Raw genomic sequence first — 19,943 nt, forward strand, 5'->3', positions numbered from 1 at the left:
CTTTTCTTTAATGGTCATGCAATTAACTTTTTTTTTTTTTTTTTGAACAAATTTACCTCTGCTTGTTAGAATTACAAATAATGTACATTTTATGTAAATTGTATGAAACCTAAAATACTCTATTTTAAAAACACCATGCAGTCATGGTATAAAAGGATATCATCCTGTATAGATATAATCAGTAAAAAGTAAGAAGTAAAAAGGGTTTTCAAATATTTTTCTGTGGTATTACATTGCATTTCTAAAAGAAATGTTTGACCTTGAACTGCTCTTATAATTTGTACAGACAAAAGGTAAGACTGGTAATTATCCGGAAGTACTGGTGAACAGTTACCTAACCATATATGAATAAGCAACCTACCCCTCCAAAAACTGTCAAAATTATGTTTTCTCCTTTTCTTAGATGTTACCTTTAATGCTGTCAGGTAACAAAATCTTCAACGATAACAGAAATATTTAAGGTGACTTATCCCTTAAGCTTGTTCTTTTTTTTTTTTTCCCCTTTCTTTTTATTATTCTTCCTGATATATATGCATAAACTTATTTATTATACATAATCTTTAATATTCTATTACCTGTAGTCCTGTATTCATGCATATATTTGTGTTAGTAATAATGGAAGTAATTTATATTTACAAATAAGCATATAATTTACTATACCAGGATCCATAAATCATTTCTGACTTGACACTTCATTAAGTGCAGAGTTCTAGCAGTATACCAATACTGCACAGACTTGAATAAGAAAATGCTCCTTCTTCAAAGAGTTGTAGCATGCTGCAGGACACATCTGTTTTCCAGGTACAAAGGTTCCACCTGAAGAATCCACATATATTAAATTTAAAAGCTAGATAACGTATACTCACGAGAGACATAGGTTGTCTTCCTTTTTCCAATGATGGAAGGCTCTAGTGGACATTATTTTACTTAAATGTTATAAAATGTAACTTCCCATTTTAAAAGCATTTTAGCAATATGTTTTAGGATGGAGATAGAATGATATATTGATACACATATGATATGTCTATACATACGATAACAATGTGATAATAATACAATAATAATGTTAGTAATCTTGTATCATGTGATATGCAGGAGACCTCACTGTACATCCGAAAACTAATTGGCACATATGCACGCAAAGCTTCTGGTGTACAGGATTGCCTGGTACTTCTTCCTGGAGTTCAACAGAGCAATCTGAAGATTTTCACTGACAGCTAGATCCTCCGATGGAACCAGCAGCTTAGCAAGTCTCTTGTAAGGTGGAGGAGCTGTTTGGGTGAAGAAGGAAAGGGAATGAAAATGTTTGCTGGGAAAACAGGAGGAAGAATAAATATAAACTTACTAGCCTTTTAAAGTCCGAGCAGGAGAATTCTTGTCTGCCCTTATTCTGTAATGAAAAGTAAATTCTGCTCATGCAGTAAATTCACGTATTTACCCCCTTGTTTACAGGTTTTATTTGCACACCTCCTGATAGTACCAAAGACACATAGTTTCCTCAGGTACTCCCAGATCCTCCTTCTTGCTCCATAAATGCTTTCCTTATTCACAAAATATTTTTTTTTCTTTCCTTTTTATATCGATGTAGCTTTTGTGAGAGACTAACTGTGCTAACTATGGTTTTGGTCAGTAATATAAGGATTTAGAGAAGTTGTAGTATGGGGATTTAGAGAAGTTCTAGTAGCAGTCTCTCTTGTTCTAGGGAGCCCCAAACTGGATGCATATACCAGGTGTGGCTTCAACAATGCTGAGCAGAGCAGAGGATCACCTCTTTTGACTTGCTGGTGATATTTTGCCTAATGCAGCCAAGAGTACCATAAGCCTTCTTAGCTGCAAGGGCATGTTGCAGGGTCACGTTCAACTTGGTGTCTACCAAGATCCCCAGCTCTTTTTCTGCAGAGCTGCTTTCCAGTTGAGTGGCCCCCAGCATGTACTGGTTCCTCAGGCTGTTTATCCCCAGGTGCAGGACTTTCCCTTAGGGCTACCTAATTTTCATATAGAACTTAAAGGCTACTGGTTTAAGCTTTGAAGCTGGTTTTAAAACAGTGTAGCTGCTTTGGATATAGGATAGCTTCAGATCAACTCTTCTCATGAGTTTTCTTTTGTTTCCTCTATGTACTATAAAATTATAATCAAGTATTGATTGTTGAAATCAGTAAAAACCTAAAGGGTTTTAAAATATTACTCAAATTAGGAGATTACAGAGATAAAGGTATTCTCTCCCTCTCTAATTATACATATGCATACAAACAAAAAGTACAAAATGATCCCAGCCTTGAAGATTGTCTAGACCACAATAAAACAAGAAACAACACTAGAATAAAAAACAGGGAAATATTTGCTATTATTTCTCCTTTCTGTTTCAGTCAATCTTCCCATTTCCAGCTCCTTTTTTCTGAAAATATACTAGCACCATGATCAGCTAATCGTTAACATGCAGATTACCAATGGCATACTTCCTTCCCCTTTCTTCCCAGTTAAACATCCTATCTGAGTGGGTTTAAAATAGGAAGTACAGGCTATGCAATTACATACGCAACTCCTTTCCTTGAAAGGGTGTGGTCTACTTCTATAAAACTGACATTTGAAGGTATAGAAGGTACAACACTTATTTTAAAGATTTATTCACCAGGAAAATCCTGTAATTGTTTATAGCTTCTGTCTCCAATTCTAAGGAAGCGTGTTTTTGCTGATTTCTTCATCAGAAGATTCTGATGCTGTTGGGGAAAGCTGGACAGGAAGACTTACCATTAAGTTTTATCATCGCCTAACAGACAGCTCCGGATCCAGGTAAAGGAATTATACTTCTTTCTGGGGAAAGCAAAATAGAAGGGTCTGCTCTCATTCAAAGACTTGGAAGATGTTAAGGGGTCTCTTAACTGTGATGATTCTTTAAGGGCTCAGCCACCTGTTTCTGGTGTCAAAAAGCAGCATTCAGGAATCTGAAAGTCAGTGTAAGAATTTAAAAGGAGCTCTCTCCACGCTTCCCTAAAGTAGAAAAGAGCTAGGGACTGCATGTTCCCTGAGTACAAGAGTGTCAGCTTTGCGAGCTGATTATACTTTTGAAAAAGCAATGAGAGACAGCCAAAAGTGCTCAAATTTCAGTATTAAAGAATGTGGTCCATGGTCTTTCAACCACTCAACCTACTCTGGATCTTGGCAATCACCAAAGCAAGAGAAATAGCTTATTTTGATGTATTTGTACAATTTGCAGCTTGTTTGGGGAGTAGCTGAAACAGTAGCATATTGAAGAGAAACCTGAAAGTGAATTAATATGGAATTTCAACTCCGTGGTATGCGGTTGGAAAATGTTTTTTTTGAAAAGAAAAGTAAGAAAGCAGAGCAACATTGGGGTTCATTATGAAGGCTCTAAGCATGAAGAGCAGGATGAATGAATTTGAAGGGTGAGTTCTTTTCACAGATTAGGACTGTTTCTGGCTAATAGTCTTAGCTGAAAGAATCCCTGCACTTCCTTGGAAATGCACATTTACCTTTTCATTCTCTGGTCATTTTTCAGGTTCACAAAATAAGACAAGGTTTTTGTCCTAAAGTAAAGACTTTATAAAAGCTCCTTCTGATTTTTTTTTCACAATAACTGTGTTGTAGGAGTTCTTTCTGAATGTCACTTCAGCACAGCGTAATTACTAAAGTTCCCTAATTCAGTTTTACTTCTCTTCACATGAAATGAAAACGAGAAGCTCCACAATAAGCTGAAGAAGAGAGTTTGTAATTAAATCATTTATATTCTGAATTAGGATCAAACTTATGTGCAAAGAACATTATGAACATGAAAGAGATTTTCATCATTTTGCTGAATCTGTCTTTGGTCTTCAGTGACCAAGCCATTAATGGTGAGTTTCAAATTTATATTTTCTTTTATTCTGCTTTTATTCCCTCTCTTTTTATATCTGTCTCCTTTCAGCTGATAGTGTTCCTCATTTTCTACTTGCTTCTGCTACCGTCTTGTGTGCTGTAGGAGAACAGGTGTCTTGCTCAAATGCAGACAGTCTGCAGATTGTTAGGTTATATAATATATAGGTTATATTGTGGCTGGAGATATGAACAGGTGAAACGCTGAACAAACAGAGGAAATGAACAAGTTTGTTGCTTAATGAGTGAATAAGAAGGAGGACTAGACCGTGACATAAGGGTACATAGTTCAGATGGTAGAGTATGAGAATAGACACAAGTGGGCAGGAACAGGGTGTGGGTGCATGGGCTACCAACAGCAACATCCTAAAGACTGGATCTTCCTGTGGAACTGCTGGTACTTCCTGCTTTCTCTCACTATTTCTATTTGTAATCAGTGGTATTTTTTTTTCCTGGATTCCTTTCTCAGGTAGTGTCTCAATGAAGAGCTTGAGCTGCTACAATGACTACAGCACACACGTGACGTGCAAATGGAAAGAGCATAAAGAGGCTCATGACCTCCTTCGTATAACTCTTTACCAAAATGATAGCATTCAGAAGTAAGTACATGAAATGTACTGTGCTGGATAAAAGTCCAGTGAGAACTCAGACACAACTTGGAATCCCAGGGGTTGGCAGTCAGATTTTTGGAAAGTGGCCTCACCTCTTCCTGTCATTGAGTTGAAGTAAAAGTCATGCTTGCTATTGTCTTCTAAAAGAGAAGAAATTATTAGGTTGTGATAGGGGAGCAATTTTTATCATATTTTCAATTATTTCTCCATGATTTTGTTGTGGAACATGGATAGAAAATATGATGGGGTGTATATGTTGCTATTCATGGCATGGGGAAGGTTGTGTCAGAACAAGAGTGGGCTTGAGGGTTGTTCATGAAACTAGCAGGGAAGAGACATTTCCCCAGTTGCTTTGCCTACTTAGGAGCATCACCGAGTATATTTTTGATCAGTTCTGAAGAACTTGAATAGACTGTGTTTGTGAGACAGCAAAAACTGATAAGTTCATCTGTGCTATCAATCTTCCTCCCAGAGATACTGGTCTGTTTATATCAGTATCTCTCTACTACATCTGTTTCCTTATGAAAAGGGAACTGAATCACCAGACTCAATCAATTGTGAGGATAAGAAAGGACAGAGAGGGAGGAATAGTCGAGGAAGAGAGGAAGATAAAGATGGAAAGCTGAGAAGAAAACAAATTATCATCTGCAGATACAGGAAGGAAAGGGGAAGGAAAGAACTCTTGATTTTGTTGTAAGTAAGAGAGAATTCATATACCTAAAAGAGCTGAAATCAGTTGAAGGCTTTGGAACAGGACCTTGAAGCTAATATTTCTGAAAAAAAAAAAAAAAAAAAAGATGATATAACATTCTTGTACCTTTGGGAAATGCTCTGTAATGCTTATATGATAGAATGTTTTGTGTGGATCATACAGGAAACATGACTGAAGTGAACTAATCAGATAAGCAGCTATTAATTGTGGACAGCTGAAATCAAAATGGCCAATGGTCAACTCACAGATGAACAGTAGTTGACTAAATCCCAAACTATAAGCTGGTGCTGATGGGCAGATAGAAATATCATCAAGGCTTCACATCCATTGGGCTGACTTTCTTGTTTAAGGGCACAGACATGTATGGTTGATCCCATCCATACTTCAGGAATATCCCTGGTTTCCTTGCCAATACCCAACTTTTCAAGATATCAATACTGTTGGATAATCCTTGTTGGCATATGGTTGGCTAGGAGATTCCATCCTATCCTTCAAGACAGTATTTGAGCTCAGTTATACACAATATTTCTCATTTGAAGGGGAACAATGTAATATACTGCATGTGAAGCCATAGGCTCAAGCAAAAATCCAGAGGGTATGAAGAGAAGCAACACATCTCTCCAGCAGCTCAGCTTACTGCAAGCACACAAAGCTTATCCTCTTCTGACTAGTTTAAAGTATTGTTTTTAATCTTTATGATGTTCCTTGGCCTGAAAAAAGGCTATCTAAATTGACACCTAATATTCGTGATGAAATCTGTAACGAATGCATAAGGTCCCTTGACAGAACTGAACAGGATATAGAAGTACATTTTGGTTGTAGAAAAAAAATTATGTGTCTTTCCGGGACTGCAAAATGAATTTCTTCAAGAAGCTAAGGATCTTTGGAAACTTTATTACATTTCACTCTAAGTAAAAATGCATTTTCATGATACTATTTTTCACCATATTATTTCTCACGTAAAAATATGAGATTATTAAGAGTTAGGCTAAAAACCCCACAAAAGTAGACCCATACCAAAATATAAGATTTTACTACATATTTTGAAATGTGAAGGCATTTGAGAAAAATCCTGGTGTTAAAAATGTTAGTCATATTAATTGATGCAAAACAAGAATAATAGATACAGTGATAATGAGGATATAAGAGTCTAAGTAAATTAGAACAACAGAATGGGATGGAATTGGTTTCAGACATTTAATTTTGCATGAATAATATGTTTCCAAATCAGATCTTTATAGATCACTTCCTCTTTACACAGCGAGAGCAAGATGCTTTGTGTACGTGATCCAGAAAGTGCCTCACCTGAGACTTCAGACCCCTACATCTCCTGGGTTTGTCGGAAAAATATAGAATATTTTGGAATAGGGATAAAGCATATTTACAGCTTCAAACCTAACAAGAGTCTTGAAAAACAACTAAATGTTCATCTTTTCCAAAATGGTAAGGAATTAATGCCAAGTTCTATTTTCCAATGAATATTTGAGATCTTTGAGAATGTTTTTGCAGATCAGTCAGGAAGTGAATTGCAATTAGACTGTGAAAACGACCAAACAGTTCTACATTGAGAGGATGTGGCAGGGAGGGGAAAGGGCAAGACTCTGGGAGCAGCAAGACATGGAAGGGGCTCTCAACAAGCAACTACTTGCTGTAAAATACGATAAGATACTGTGGAAATGGGGAAGCTTATCTAGATGTTTTCTTCCTCCCTTCATGTCCCTGTCTCAATTCACATGTTACACCTTCACCTTCCAGTTCAGCCCCTTCCACCGCAAAACCTTGAAGTTCAAGAGAGTTCAGGAGACTTCTTCCTGACCTGGACGGCAGCTGAAGGAAGCCAATGGCTGGGCAATGCACTGGAATATGAAGTCACTTACAAGCGGGAGTGGGAGTCCTGGGAGGTAAGAGCAGATGAGCTGGGCTGTCCTGACTTGGGTGGCACCCTTTGGGGCAGTTGAGGGCTTGTGGTAAAAGCTGTGCAAATGAGTTGGAATTGGTGCCCCGCTAGACCTTCTCTTCACAAACAGAGAAGGACTGGTGGAGGACGTGATCATCGGGAGCTGTCTTGGGCAGAGTGACCACGCAATGGTGGAGTTCACTATTCTTGGCGAGGCCAGGAAGGGGACCAGTAAAACCGCTGTATTGGACTTTCGGAGGGCTGACTTTGAGCTGCTCAGGACACTAGTTGGTGGAGTCCCTTGGGAGGCGGTTCTGAAGGGCAGAGGGGTCCAGGAAGGCTGGGTGCTCTTCAAGAGGGAAGTCTTAATGGCGCAGGAACGGTCTGTCCCCACGTGCCCAAAGACGAGCTGGCAGGGAAGAAGACCGGCCTGGCTCAACAGAGAATTGTGGCTTGATCTTAGGAGGAAAAAGAGGGTTTATAAGCTTTGGAAAAGTGGGCAGGCCACTAAGGAGGACTTTAAAGAAGTAGCGAGGCTGTGCAGGGACAAAATTAGGAAGGCCAAAGCTCATCTGGAGCTCGATCTGGCTACTGCCGTTAAAGATAACAAAAAACGTTTCTATAAATACATCAACACAAAAAGGAGGACTAAGGAGAATCTCCATCCTTTACTGGATGCGGGGGGAAACTTAGTTACAAGAGATGAGGAAAAGGCGGAGATGCTCAATGACTTCTTTGCCTCAGTCTTTACAGAATCACAGAATCACAGAATTTTCTAGGTTGGAAGAGACCTCAAGGTCATCGAGTCCAACCTCCAACCTAACGCTAACAGCCCTCCACTAAACCATATCCCTAAGCTCTACATCTAAGCGTCTTTTGAAGACTTCCAGGGATGGTGACTCCACCACTTCCCTGGGCAGCCTGTTCCAATGCCTCACAACCCTTTCTGTAAAGAAGTTCTTCCTAACATCTAACCTAAAACTCCCCTGGCTCAACTTAAGCCCATTCCCCCTCGTCCTGTCACCAGGCACGTGGGAGAACAGGCCAACCCCCACCTCTCTACAGCCTCCTTTAAGGTATCTGTAAAGAGCAATAAGGTCGCCCCTGAGCCTCCTCTTCTCCAGGCTGAACAAGCCCAGCTCCCTCAGCCGCTCCTCGTAGGACTTGTTCTCCAGGCCCCTCACCAGCTTCGTCGCCCTTCTCTGCACCCGCTCAAGCACCTCGATGTCCTTCTTGTAGCGAGGGGCCCAAAACTGAACACAGTACTCGAGGTGCGGCCTCACCAGAGCTGAGTACAGGGGGACGATCACCTCCCTAGCCCTGCTGGTCACGCTGTTCCTAATACAAGCCAGGATGCCGTTGGCCTTCTTGGCCACCTGAGCACACTGCTGGCTCATATTCAGCCGACTGTCCACCATCACTCCCAGGTCCATCTCTGCCTGGCAGCTTTCCAACCATTCCTCTCCCAGCCTGTAGCTCTGCTTGGGGGTTATTGCGCCCCAGGTGCAGGACCCGGCACTTGGCCTTGTTAAACTTCATGCAGCAATTAGCGGCAATACCGGATGTTCTCTGGATACTCAGTACCCTGAGCTGGTGGAACGGGATGGGGAGCAGGAAGTGGCCCTCATTATCCATGAAGAACTGGTTGGTGACCTGCTACGGCACTTAGATGTGCACAAGTCGATGGGGCCGGATGGGATCCACCCAAGGGTACTGAGGGAACTGGCAGAGGAGCTGGCCAAGCCACTGTCCATCATTTATCAACAGTCCTGGCTATCAGGGGAGGTCCCAATCGACTGGCGGCTAGCAAACGTGACGCCCATCTACAAGAAGGGCCGGAGGGCAGACCTGGGAAACTACAGGCCTGTCAGTTTGACCTCAGTGCCAGGAAAGCTCATGGAGCAGATCCTCCTGAGAGTCATCATGCAGCAATTGCAGGGGAAGCAGGCGATCAGGCCCAGTCAGCATGGCTTTATGAAAGGCAGGTCATGCCTGACGAACCTGATCTCCTTCTATGACAGAGTGACGCGCTGGGTGGATGAGGGAAAGGCTGTGGATGTGGTCTACCTTGACTTCAGCAAGGCTTTTGACACTGTCTCCCACAGCATTCTCCTCAAGAAACTGGCTGCTCTTGGCTTGGACTGGCGCACGCTTCGTTGGGTTAGAAACTGGCTGGATAGCCGGGCCCAAAGAGTCGTGGTGAATGGAGCCAAGTCCAGTTGGAGGCCAGTCACTAGTGGCGTCCCCCAGGGCTCGGTGCTGGGGCCGGTCCTCTTTAATATCTTCATCGATGATCTGGACGAGGGCATCGAGTGCACCCTCAGTAAGTTTGCAGATGACACCAAGTTAGGTGCGTGTGTCGATCTGCTTGAGGGTAGGAAGGTTCTGCAGGAGGATCTGGATAGGCTGCACCGATGGGCTGAGGTCAACTGCATGAAGTTCAACAAGGCCAAGTGCCGGGTCCTGCACCTGGGGCGCAATAACCCCAAGCAGAGCTACAGGCTGGGAGATGAGTGGCTGGAAAGCTGCCAGGCAGAGAAGGACCTGGGAGTGATGGTGGATAGTCGGCTGAATATGAGCCAGCAGTGTGCTCAGGTGGCCAAGAAGGCCAACGGCATCCTGGCTTGTATCAGGAACAGCGTGACCAGCAGGGCTAGGGAGGTGATCGTCCCCCTGTACTCGGCTCTGGTGAGGCCGCACCTCGAGTACTGTGTTCAGTTTTGGGCCCCTCGCTACAAGAAGGACATGGAGGTGCTTGAGCGGGTGCAGAGAAGGGCGACAAAGCTGGTGAGGGGCCTGGAGAACAAGTCCTACGAGGAGCGGCTGAGGGAGCTGGGCTTGTTCAGCCTGGAGAAGAGGAGGCTCAGGGGTGACCTTATCGCTCTTTTTAGGTACCTCAAGGGAGGCTGTAGCGAGGTGGGGGTTGGCCTGTTCTCCCACGTGCCTGGTGACAGGACGAGGGGGAATGGGCTTAAGTTGAGCCAGGGGAGTTTTAGGTTAGATGTTAGGAAGAACTTCTTCACTGAAAGGGTTGTGAGGCATTGGAACAGGCTGCCCAGGGAAGTGGTGGAGTCACCATCCCTGGAAGTCTTCAAAAGACGCTTAGATGTAGAGCTTAGGGATATGGTTTAGTGGAGGGCTGTTAGCGTTAGGTTGGAGGTTGGACTCGATGACCTTGAGGTCTCTTCCAACCTAGAAATTCTGTGATTCTGTGAACCCCTCCCAAATGAAAGTAAAGCGTGTTTCATGCGTAGCCCATGGAAGGGCTCATGTGGGAGAAAGGCAAAATACATTTGAAACCACAACAAGTGTCTTGGGCAGATTCCACACAGTTCTGAGCTGGGCAGTGCCGTGACTCTCGTGTAGCTGGTGCTGGAGTCAGTCAAAGCTCTGCAATCTTCAGGAGCTGGTCCATCTGCTGGGCTGGGTTGGAGCTGGCCATGCCTCTGCCTTGCCCTTCCAATGTCATGATGGCAGCATGCAGGCAGAACCCCTGTGCAATGGGAGAGAGGAGCACTATGTGGCAGCATGTGTGTCGCCATCACGTGTACGGGACTGCTTGGAGGTGCATCCTGACAATCACCTCCTTGCTCTTTCCCTGCCTTCCCTCCACCTTTTCTCTGTTCCCCATTTGTCCTCCCTGCTAACAGAAGGATGCATCGCGCTTGCTCTCCAACACCACACGTTGCCACCTCAGCCACCTTGTGCCAGGGAGCCGATACATTGCCCGTGTGCGAGCCAGAGCACAGCAGGCCAAAGGCTTCTCTGGGCCATTCAGCGAGTGGAGCACGGATGTGTCCTGGGAGACCCCTGAAGGTAGCGTGGTTGGAGTGGGGCCGTGCAAGGATGGGAGGGCTGGCGGAGAAGCCAGGGCTGGGGAACATAGTTTGGCACGATGCTGGAAGAGCGTATGGGCCCAGGAGAACTGAGGCATCTGCTGAGAAGGATGCAGATGGTACTTTGTTTTATCTTTTCCCCCATTACAGACCATTTAATTTGTTCACTTCAACTCAGCTTGGCAACAGTAAAATGATTCATGTAAGCATCAAAGGAGACTTTTTGTTGGGCCTTGTGATCCTTGTGGGTCCCTTCAAACTTGGAGCATTCTGTCATTCTGTGACTGTTCTTTGTTTAACCTTACTTAGAAGGAATAGGAATGGCACCAGATGTCACGGGGGTAGCCCCTTCTAGTCATTGCTTTCTTTCAGGAAGCCTCAAAATTTGTTTCAATGGGTTCTGCCTAGCGATAATGAAATGGCTGTGCCCCTCCATGGGTCTAGTGCTCTCTATGGGGACTGATTGTGTTTTGGGATGTGGCTTGTGGAGATATCCCCTGATAGTCTTCTGTTGTGTCAGTCTTGTTTCCACTTGGATGGACATGTATATTATTCCAGAAGACTGTGGAGAAGTTTGAAAAGGAAATAAAAGCGAGTCTCCATCTTGCCTCTTCCAGAGTGTTTGGCATTTCCATCCCATTGGACAGACCTTGTTCACGCAGACCCAGACAAAGGCTGTCACTGCACTTGTCCTGTCACTTAGCTTACTCTGATCTTCTGTGTAGGCCAGGAACCCATTCAGCCCAGGAACCTTCGCTGCCTCTTCAACGGTGTAAATCTTCTGACGTGCAGTTGGGAAGTGAAGAAAGTGATCACCACCTCTGTCATCTTTGGCTTGTTCTTCAGGGCCACTCCAGCATCCGCGTATGTGATCTGTTAATGGCAGAGTGCCCATGCGTCTCCCATTGAGCTTCTGCTCTGTCCCGTTCCCACTGATCTCAGCACAGCCTCCTTTCTCCCCCCAGGGAAGAGGAGTGCTCTCCTGTGTACGAGAAGACCTTTCCTCACATCCCCTATGTGGTGCAGAGCTGTGCAATCCCTGTTAGCAACATCAGCAGTCAGAGCCGGTACCAAGTGTCTGTCCGGACCAAGACGGAGGAGAAACTGATTGAAGCCTACAAGAACAGTGAGCTGCTGTGTTGTGTCTCGCTTCTGCTGGGAGTTTTCTGGGAGGGGTGGCTGTGTGGGGAAGTGGTGGTGAGGAAAGGAGAAGAGCTGAGCTGGTGAAGAGATGGTCTGGACAAGGTGGCTTGCAGGTGTGCAGTTTCTCAGTGTCTCTTGCTGCTTTCAGGATGGTGGCAGTAGTAGAAACTGCTGTGCAGAAATCCCAGAGCTCTTCTGGGAACAATCGTCACCACACTGAGTTCTCTGTAATCAGAATGTCATTGTCCTTTGCCATTGTCCCAGGTATGAGGGAGCTGTAGTGAGAGGTGTTTTGTGGAAGTGTGTCACTGTGTAATTTTGCAAGAAGCTGGTGGAGATCCTGGGGTGCAGTGTCCCCTGGAGCACAGGATGAGGTAGGGCTGCTCTGCTGAGTGAGGTGCGCCAGGTGATCATCTCTGCCTGCATGCATCTGGAGGTACCAGTGCTGTTCTTTACAGACCAGAACTGGGGGGAGCCCCTGCAGTGTTTGAAGATACCATTTAATAGCTCCAAGAGAGCTGAAAATCTCTGGGAACATGGTGGATGAGTACGGACTTTTGAAATATCATTTCACTGCTTTTCTACATTTAGAAATTACTGTCAGCATTAATGGATATGGATCTTCTGTTATTTAATGGATGCACTGGTTTATGATATTTGGCTTAAAAATGGAGATATGGGGAATTAAGAAGTGTTAGAAAGCTGAGACTTATTGCATTCCACGACACAACCTGGTTTTCAGTCTCCGCATACTACTCACAGTGGTGAAAGGGAGTGCAGGATCTGGATGTTGATTTGTATTCTAAGATCTCTTCTGTGTTACAGTTAAGGTCTTACCACCTGCAAATGTGTCTGTGAAAGCAACAGAGGACCAAGAGTATGAACTAAGGTGGAAAAAACACACTTTTCAGTACAAGTTCATAAAACAGAAATACCAAGTCGAGTACTGGATACACAACCAGTATAATGAGGTAAGTCACAGGAAGTGCAGTAGTCCTGGATTTCTCCTTGCTGGGTGAATGGGAATGACAGTTCCTCTCACCTCTGTCATTTGTGTTTCTTTCTTCTCCCCAGAGCTTGCGGACATTAGATATCAACAATGATGAACCTCCCTTCATCTTCACCCTGCAGATGCTGTCACCATCTACAAAATATAGGGGAAAAATGCGTGCAATGGTGAATAGTGTAGACTACCAGAGCAGCTGGAGTGAATGGAGTGAGGAGTTCAGCTGGGAAACTGAGAATGGTACTTTTCATATGGCCTGATTTTGTAAGGTTTTCTGGCCTCTTAGTGGATGAAATGTCTCTATAGAAATATATGATTCTCTCAGTGGATGTTGAAGTTAGACCCAGCCATGAAATAGGTATGCTTGCTAAACGAGATAGCTTTCCTGTGTGCAGCCTTACAAAACAGCAGTAATGCTAATAAACGCAGTGAGCAGAATTAACCTTGTAATCATCTTTCCTACTTCTCTTCACAAGACCAATACTGCCAGCTGTAAAGTTTTCCATATTGAGAATCAAATAAAGATCCTGCACAAAAGATCATGCTTGATTCTTGATTGCAATAGTCCATTCTGCTATCAGGGACTGAAGAGCCTGCAATTGCAAGAAGACAGAGGGATGAAAATCATCAGCCTTTTCTATTTATAGAGTGAATATGGGGTTGTGTAAAACACCTAGTACAGTGTGCTGGAGATACAGACCTTAACATGTTTTTTGTAGTTTGTCAACTTAAAAGCAGAATGTCTGCTATCAGAATGGTCTTGTGCCCAAGTTATAGGATCTTATGTATTTTGTCCTGATGAAGCTTGAAGTAATAAGAAAGCAGCTGGGGCAAAGTCTACTACTTTTGAAGAAATTGGTGTCTTGTTGATGTTCAGCTATAGCTATTAGCAGAGGAAGCTCAGGAGAATCTCTGAGACTCCCATCTCTCCAGCACTGAACACAATAGGGCAGACCTAAGATGTCTGAAGATCCATCTACTGTTCATAGTGCAGTAAGGTACCTAACTAGCTTTTTATTAGCATAAATTGTTTTCTCAGATGTCAGTAACAAATAAAATAGAATCAATAAGGAAACAATGAACTTCTGTGGTCATCAGTAAGGTGTTCAGGCCACATTTGGTCTCTCCCACCTGGGAGGGGATCCCAACAGTTAAAAGGCCTGTTTGCATCCTGTGCTGTGCCACTTGCATTTCTCTGATGTGTTTGTGTGGAGACTGACCAAAATGCAAAACCTGTTATGCACCCCTCTGTTGGTGGCTCCCTATTTCTCTTTTCTCTCTTTCAGTTCTGTCACCACTGCTTCTACCAGTGATGCTGCCAGTTCTCATCATCATTTTGGTAATCATTGCTTCTTTCAGCTATAAGTATTTCCTCAGGTAGGTTTGCATTGTGAGGAGGAGATTTAGCAGTGTGTTGGCCATGTGAGTGGAATAAAGTTGTGAGGCACTGCTTGTGCAACATGAGAGTGGTTTGTGTGGAGGTGAGCCTTGGTGTGCAATGGGCAGCCTGATGAGTGTCTGTGTGCAGGTGAGAGTTGGGTGGTGGCCTGCCAGAGTGTGGTGGTTTTACCCAGCTGGGCAGCTGAGCTCCACCACAACCACTCTCTCACTCCCCCTCCTCGAAGGGAAAGGGGGAGAAAATATGATGAAAATGCGTCAACGGTTGAGATAAGGACAGGGAGATTGCTCAACAATTGTCGTCATGAGCAAAACAGACTCAGCACAATGAGATTAATGAAATTTATTACCTATTGCTAACAAACAAGAGCAGTGAGAAACTGAAAAAAATATATATAACTAAAACCACCTTCCCCCCATTTACCCTTTTCCATCTCCTCCCCACTGAGGGTTGCAGGGGAATAGGGATTGAGGGCTTCGGTCAGTCCCTGACACTGTCTCTGCTGCTTCTTCATGGTCCCTCTCTGCCCCTGTTCCCCATGGGGTCCCTCCCACGGGATGCTGTCCTAACTGAGCCTGCGGGGGCTGCCCACAGGCAGCAGCTCTTCAAGCACTGCTCTCACACGGCTCCGTACCACAGGGTCCATCCATCCCCCAGGAGCAAACTGCTCCAGCACAGGTCTCCCACGGGTGGGTGGCAGCTCCCCCCAGACCCCTGCTCCTGCGTGGGCTCCTCTCCACGGGCTGCAGCTCTGGCCCGGGCCCTGCTCCTGTGGGGGCTCTCCATGGGCCGCAGCCTCCTCCAGGCCACATCCACCTGCTCAACCGGGGGCTCCTCCACCCATGGGGGGGCTGCAGCGTGGAGATCTGCTCCATGGGGGACCCATGGGCTGCAGGGGGACAGCCTGCTCCACCAGGGGCCTCTCCACAGGCTGCAGGGGAACTGCTGCTGCGTGTCTGGAGCACCTCCTGCCCTCCTGCTGCACTGACCATGGGGACTGCAGGGCTGCTTCTCACTCCACTCTGCTCTGAGAGGCCAGCCCTGCAGCCCCCCACTGCCAAAACCTTGCCATGCAGACCCGATACACAGGGCCTTGATGGTGTCTTGCTGAGCAGAGCAGCATGCTGTACGGGGCACAGTTTCTTCCCTTTGCAGTCACATTGAGAAAATCACACAGAATCACAGAATCACAGAATTTCTAGGTTGGAAGAGACCTCAAGATCATCGATGTGTTGTTGTTTTTCTTGCAGGCAGAAGAAACTGTGGGAGGAAAAGATTCCAAACCCCAGCAAGAGTCTGCTGATCCAGAGCTACTTGGAGGTAAGAGGGACCTGTACCTTTAAAAGTTCACTTTTTCTCTCTTTTATTCATGACTTCCAATAATCTCAAGAGCTCTTATTTGTCTCCTCACCTATAATGAACAAATACTTTGATTAGTCTCTTCATTATTTAGGAGAAGTTCAGATCCTATTTAACATGTGTAATCATACATTTGTAGTAGTAGATATGTGTTTGTTAAACATTGCACATTTGTTATTTTGCTATAAAATGGAATTAGACATTGCAGTGGTCTAACACATCATTGCATTGTAATGGTTCAACACATCATTTTCAAATAGATGGGAAAAAACTAGACGTGGATGCTTCTGTGTATGCTTTTTATATATCCAGATAAAATGGATATGTTTATACTAAAGTCTTGTGTCAATTTCTTTTGCCTGATATTTCAGTAAAAATGGATTTTTTTCCCCACTCTAAGAAGCACCTTAATAGTTTTGTTTTCTATTCCTTACCTGTTTCTTGATCCACAAGCACTCACTGCCTTAGTTTCACGGTTTTGAAACTTTTCATCCCTGCACTGAATCACCTTATCCTAAATTTTGTAAACATCTCAATTATTCTATTTCTCTGGTCAGCTAGTACAGATGACAGACACTAAACCCCTATAGGTGAAATATTGCCCAGAGTGTCACATATGATGCTATAGAGCAGACACTAGGCAAAACAATAGCTTTGATGTTTATTGTGGAGAGAACCTGCAACATTCTATGAGTTCTTTAAGGGAACAGCTTCATACCCCTAAGCTATGTAAAGTTAAGTCAGTTAAAACCCACTTCAAAACCCACTTCAAAACTCACTTCAAAGTGGGTTTTAAGCAACATTCTTCTGGAAAACAGAAAGCACCTGCTAGTCGTATTACAGCATTTTGCCAGATGCTGTAGGTTCTCTTACTTGTTTTTGTTGTCCATGAGAACTGTATGTTTCTTGACTCAGCTGCTGGTGAGACACTTCTTTTTCCTCATGTCTGCTTTCTCTTTTTTTTTTTTTTTTTTTTTCAGAAAGTGAATCTAGGAAACTGGGTGACAAACAGCCAGCTGGACTTCAAATACAACCTTGCAGAGAAGATGGATCAGCCTAGCTTCCTTCAAGTTGTGGACAGGTGAATGAACAGCACATTATAGTGACACTGCGAATAAGATTCTCAAAGAGCTCCCTAATTCGTGGGAGGATATAATTAAGTGTTCTGTCATCAAAAAGCCGGTGCCAGTTGCTTTTGAGCTTGGGATACCATTTTTTGCTATCTAGTTTAGTCAAGATAGAAGCCAAGTCAACCAAGAAAGATTATTCTAACCATATGTGTAGCTACTTAAAATTTTGACTAAGCTTGTGTTTATATTTAATGTTTACCACAGGAATATCTCTCATGAGAAACTGTTAACTCTCCCATTCAGGCAGATGAAGACTTCGGCAGAGTCTCCTGAGGGGCAGGCTGGAAAGACAGAAGTTTCACCTACTGCACTGGACGTACAGAACCAATACCATGCTTTAAATGTGACAGAGCGTGCCCCAGTTGTCTGCCTAAGTCGGGCTGCTGGTCGTTCCTTTTCTGTTTCAAGGAGAAACAGTGCTGATGCAAGTACTGCTTCCCAGGCAGCAGTCACTTCCTTCGCTTTCAATGGTCCATACTTGTACAGCCCAGTGATGTCCTCCCAGCCTGAGATTCATCGGCCCCTGAATGTGACCCTGAATCCAGTGGGAAACCAAGAGAAATCAGTGTCACTACAGTATGTGACCCTCCCAAATGAAGTCTGTCCCCAGGCTCTACGAAGACAAGAGCAACCAGGAGCAGGTCCTCAGCAGCCTTTCCAGCTCCCAGATCAGAAGGAAACAATGCAGCACCTCAACGATAAGAAAGAAGTCTCGCCACTCCCCCCAGCCAGTGGGCAAGGCACAAATGTGAAACCAGAAGAGAAGAAAGCTCCAAAGGCTCTTGCCTGTGCCACATCCCTTCAGCAGTGCCCCTCAGAGTATATCACCACAGACAGCCTCTTACTGCCATCAGCCAGTGACTCCACACACCTGCCACTTGCCACTGCTGGGGAGTTGCCTTGTGACCCACAGGAGCCCCAGCTCCCCAGTGACCGCTCTTGCCATGAGTTTGCTCCTGGGAAATCTGGTGTCACGGTCCCAGTTTCAGGTCAAGCCCCAGTCTTTTTTCCTGAATCTCACCTGAATGCATTTGGGGACTACCTTGTTGTCCCTTCAGGTCCCCATGGATCTGCAGAACCCACAAAGATTTCTTTGCCTGTCCTACAGAAGGGAAGCGCTCTTCCTAATGAGCTGCCTTTGTCGGAGGGTAATTTGGTGGTGTTAAACCCTGACAGCACTGAGCCAGTTTTCCTTTGCCAGGTTGGTGACTATTGCTTCCACAGCCTGAAATCCAGTGAGAAGGTGCATATGAGCCAGGAAGACCCCCAAGTGAAGAAAACGGATGAAGCCAGGACAGCACCTGGGAAACCTCTATCTGATGATGAATCCAACGCTGGCAAGAAGGAAGATGTATCAAAAATGCAGGCTATTCAGCTTTTCAAAAGCCTGAAATCAGATGATTACTTTTCCTGGCAACAATCTCTGAGGATCAGAGAAATCTGTTAAAGGAGCAAATATCAATAAATACCAAGGCTACATGCAACTAAAAGAGATTGCAACTATCTGATAAAAAGGAACCCTCCAAGCTAGGAGCAAATACACAGCAATTATTTCTTCCAGCCTCCAATCCAATGTGTTGGAAATGACTTTCATTCATTTCAGCGAATTTCAGCTTGATCTCATTCTCAATGTCCATCACAGTTTTGGCATGAAAAACAACCCAGATATTTGCGTTTTGAGATAGTTGGTGTTTTTTGAACTTTTTGGCTTATACGCAATGAATACATTAGCCTCCTCCTGGTCCTGTGACAGGTCACAATCATTTTACCATAATACCAGATTGCCTGGAGCAAAACTCATGGCAAGAAATGCAGCCTTTACAGCATAAAATGCTATCAGCTTAAGATTGGTCTGGAAACTTTGTAAAGAAAACTTACATTCTTTCGAGCAATGTTGTTATCTTTTGTGTGAAATAGATATAAAATTCATCAAGTAGCTTTCATTATCTCTACCTTTCCACTGGTGGCATGGAATAAGTATTATCCAAGATGAAAAAACAACGGGCAGTAATAGAAGTGTAAGTCAAAAATGAGAAAAAATTGTTGAAGTCCAGGAAAACTATCTTAAAGCTAAGGTGCGATGTATTGCAGTGTATTCTAAGAATAAGAAGGAGACATTACTGAGATACATTAAATTTGCTCTAGAGAATCATGGGGAAGATATATTACGTGAGAAAAACCCAAGGACGCTGCAATACAATGAAAGGAAGGGAGTGAGTCAATAACAGAGAATGACAGTGGAGAAAAGTTGTAAGCTTGAGTCTGATTCAGCTTTTTAATTTTTAAATGTTAAAGTACTATACATGTATTATTTTCTTTTAAGTTCATTTGTTGTTTATGCATGATATAATTAATCTTAACTATGTGATGTCTTTTTTTTTTTTTTCTAATAAACCGTACTGAGAAAGAGATTTTTTTTTTTTTTTTTTGGTCCAGTAAGTGTTGCACAATAGGGGCACAGAATTACCACTCTGTGATAGGTAAAAGGCTTTGGTTTCAGAACTAATGTGGGCTTGCATTCAAAAAAATATGTCTGTTTTTCAAATATATAACTTGAACTAATAAAAAATTGTATTACTTCCTACTACTTTTTTCCTTTCATACATTAAGAATGTTGTGCTTACAATATCATTACTATTAGCTCATCTGAACAGGCCTTCAAAAATTCTGTTGGTTCAGATATGTCCCCTGTGAGGTAGGATGTTTTCCTCCTGACTTTGCTATGTTATTTGACAGAGCTAATGAGAGGTGGTTCTTTGTGCCAGCTGATTCCTCCTGCTGGTTTAATGGATCAATGCTGATCAGAAATTGCAGAGAAATGCATTATTTTTTCATAATTTAAACCTTTACAAATAATATTCTAAATCTGAAAGATGCACAAATTCAATTTGATATTCTTAACGGCAGAAGGCAGACAGTTGCAGCCTCTGATAGAGAATACTGAGGAGCACCCTAAGGGATTTTTATTTTTTTTGGTAGT

At 43.6% G+C, this 19,943-nt stretch overlaps 1 protein-coding gene across 14 annotated transcripts; it reads left to right on the forward strand.

The window, feature by feature from the left end:
* The first annotated feature begins 2,496 nt into the window (after positions 1-2,496).
* Positions 2,497-19,547, forward strand: LOC311427287 (cytokine receptor common subunit beta-like). 14 transcript variants are annotated; one of them, XM_084504573.1, is made up of 16 exons: positions 2,497-2,590; positions 2,676-2,790; positions 3,215-3,404; positions 3,756-3,851; positions 4,340-4,469; positions 6,455-6,636; positions 6,949-7,094; positions 10,741-10,906; positions 11,652-11,790; positions 11,892-12,052; positions 12,895-13,040; positions 13,144-13,315; positions 14,362-14,452; positions 15,725-15,794; positions 16,814-16,914; positions 17,168-19,547. In XM_084504573.1, exons 3-16 carry the CDS (start codon positions 3,392-3,394, stop codon positions 18,408-18,410), a joined length of 2,856 nt encoding a protein of 951 aa, XP_084360699.1. In that variant the 5' UTR covers positions 2,497-2,590; positions 2,676-2,790; positions 3,215-3,391; the 3' UTR covers positions 18,411-19,547. The 14 variants fall into 14 exon arrangements, with proteins under 14 accessions (XP_084360699.1, XP_084360711.1, XP_084360702.1 ...); XM_084504586.1 differs by having other exon boundaries at positions 2,537-2,599; positions 3,699-3,851; XM_084504580.1 differs by having other exon boundaries at positions 2,540-2,599; positions 2,706-2,790.
* The last annotated feature ends 396 nt before the right edge of the window (positions 19,548-19,943 follow it).

Source organism: Aythya ferina (assembly GCF_964211825.1).
Source record: "Aythya ferina genome assembly, chromosome: 1".
Lineage (NCBI taxonomy): Eukaryota > Metazoa > Chordata > Aves > Anseriformes > Anatidae > Aythya > Aythya ferina.

Excerpts from the sequence above, each read along its gene's own strand:
- LOC311427287 (XM_084504573.1), top strand. Across the intron at positions 12,053-12,894 it reads GATTGAAGCCTACAAGAACA|TTAAGGTCTTACCACCTGCA; the intron begins GTGAGCTGCTGT and ends TCTGTGTTACAG. Across the intron at positions 13,316-14,361 it reads CAGCTGGGAAACTGAGAATG|TTCTGTCACCACTGCTTCTA; the intron begins GTACTTTTCATA and ends TCTCTCTTTCAG.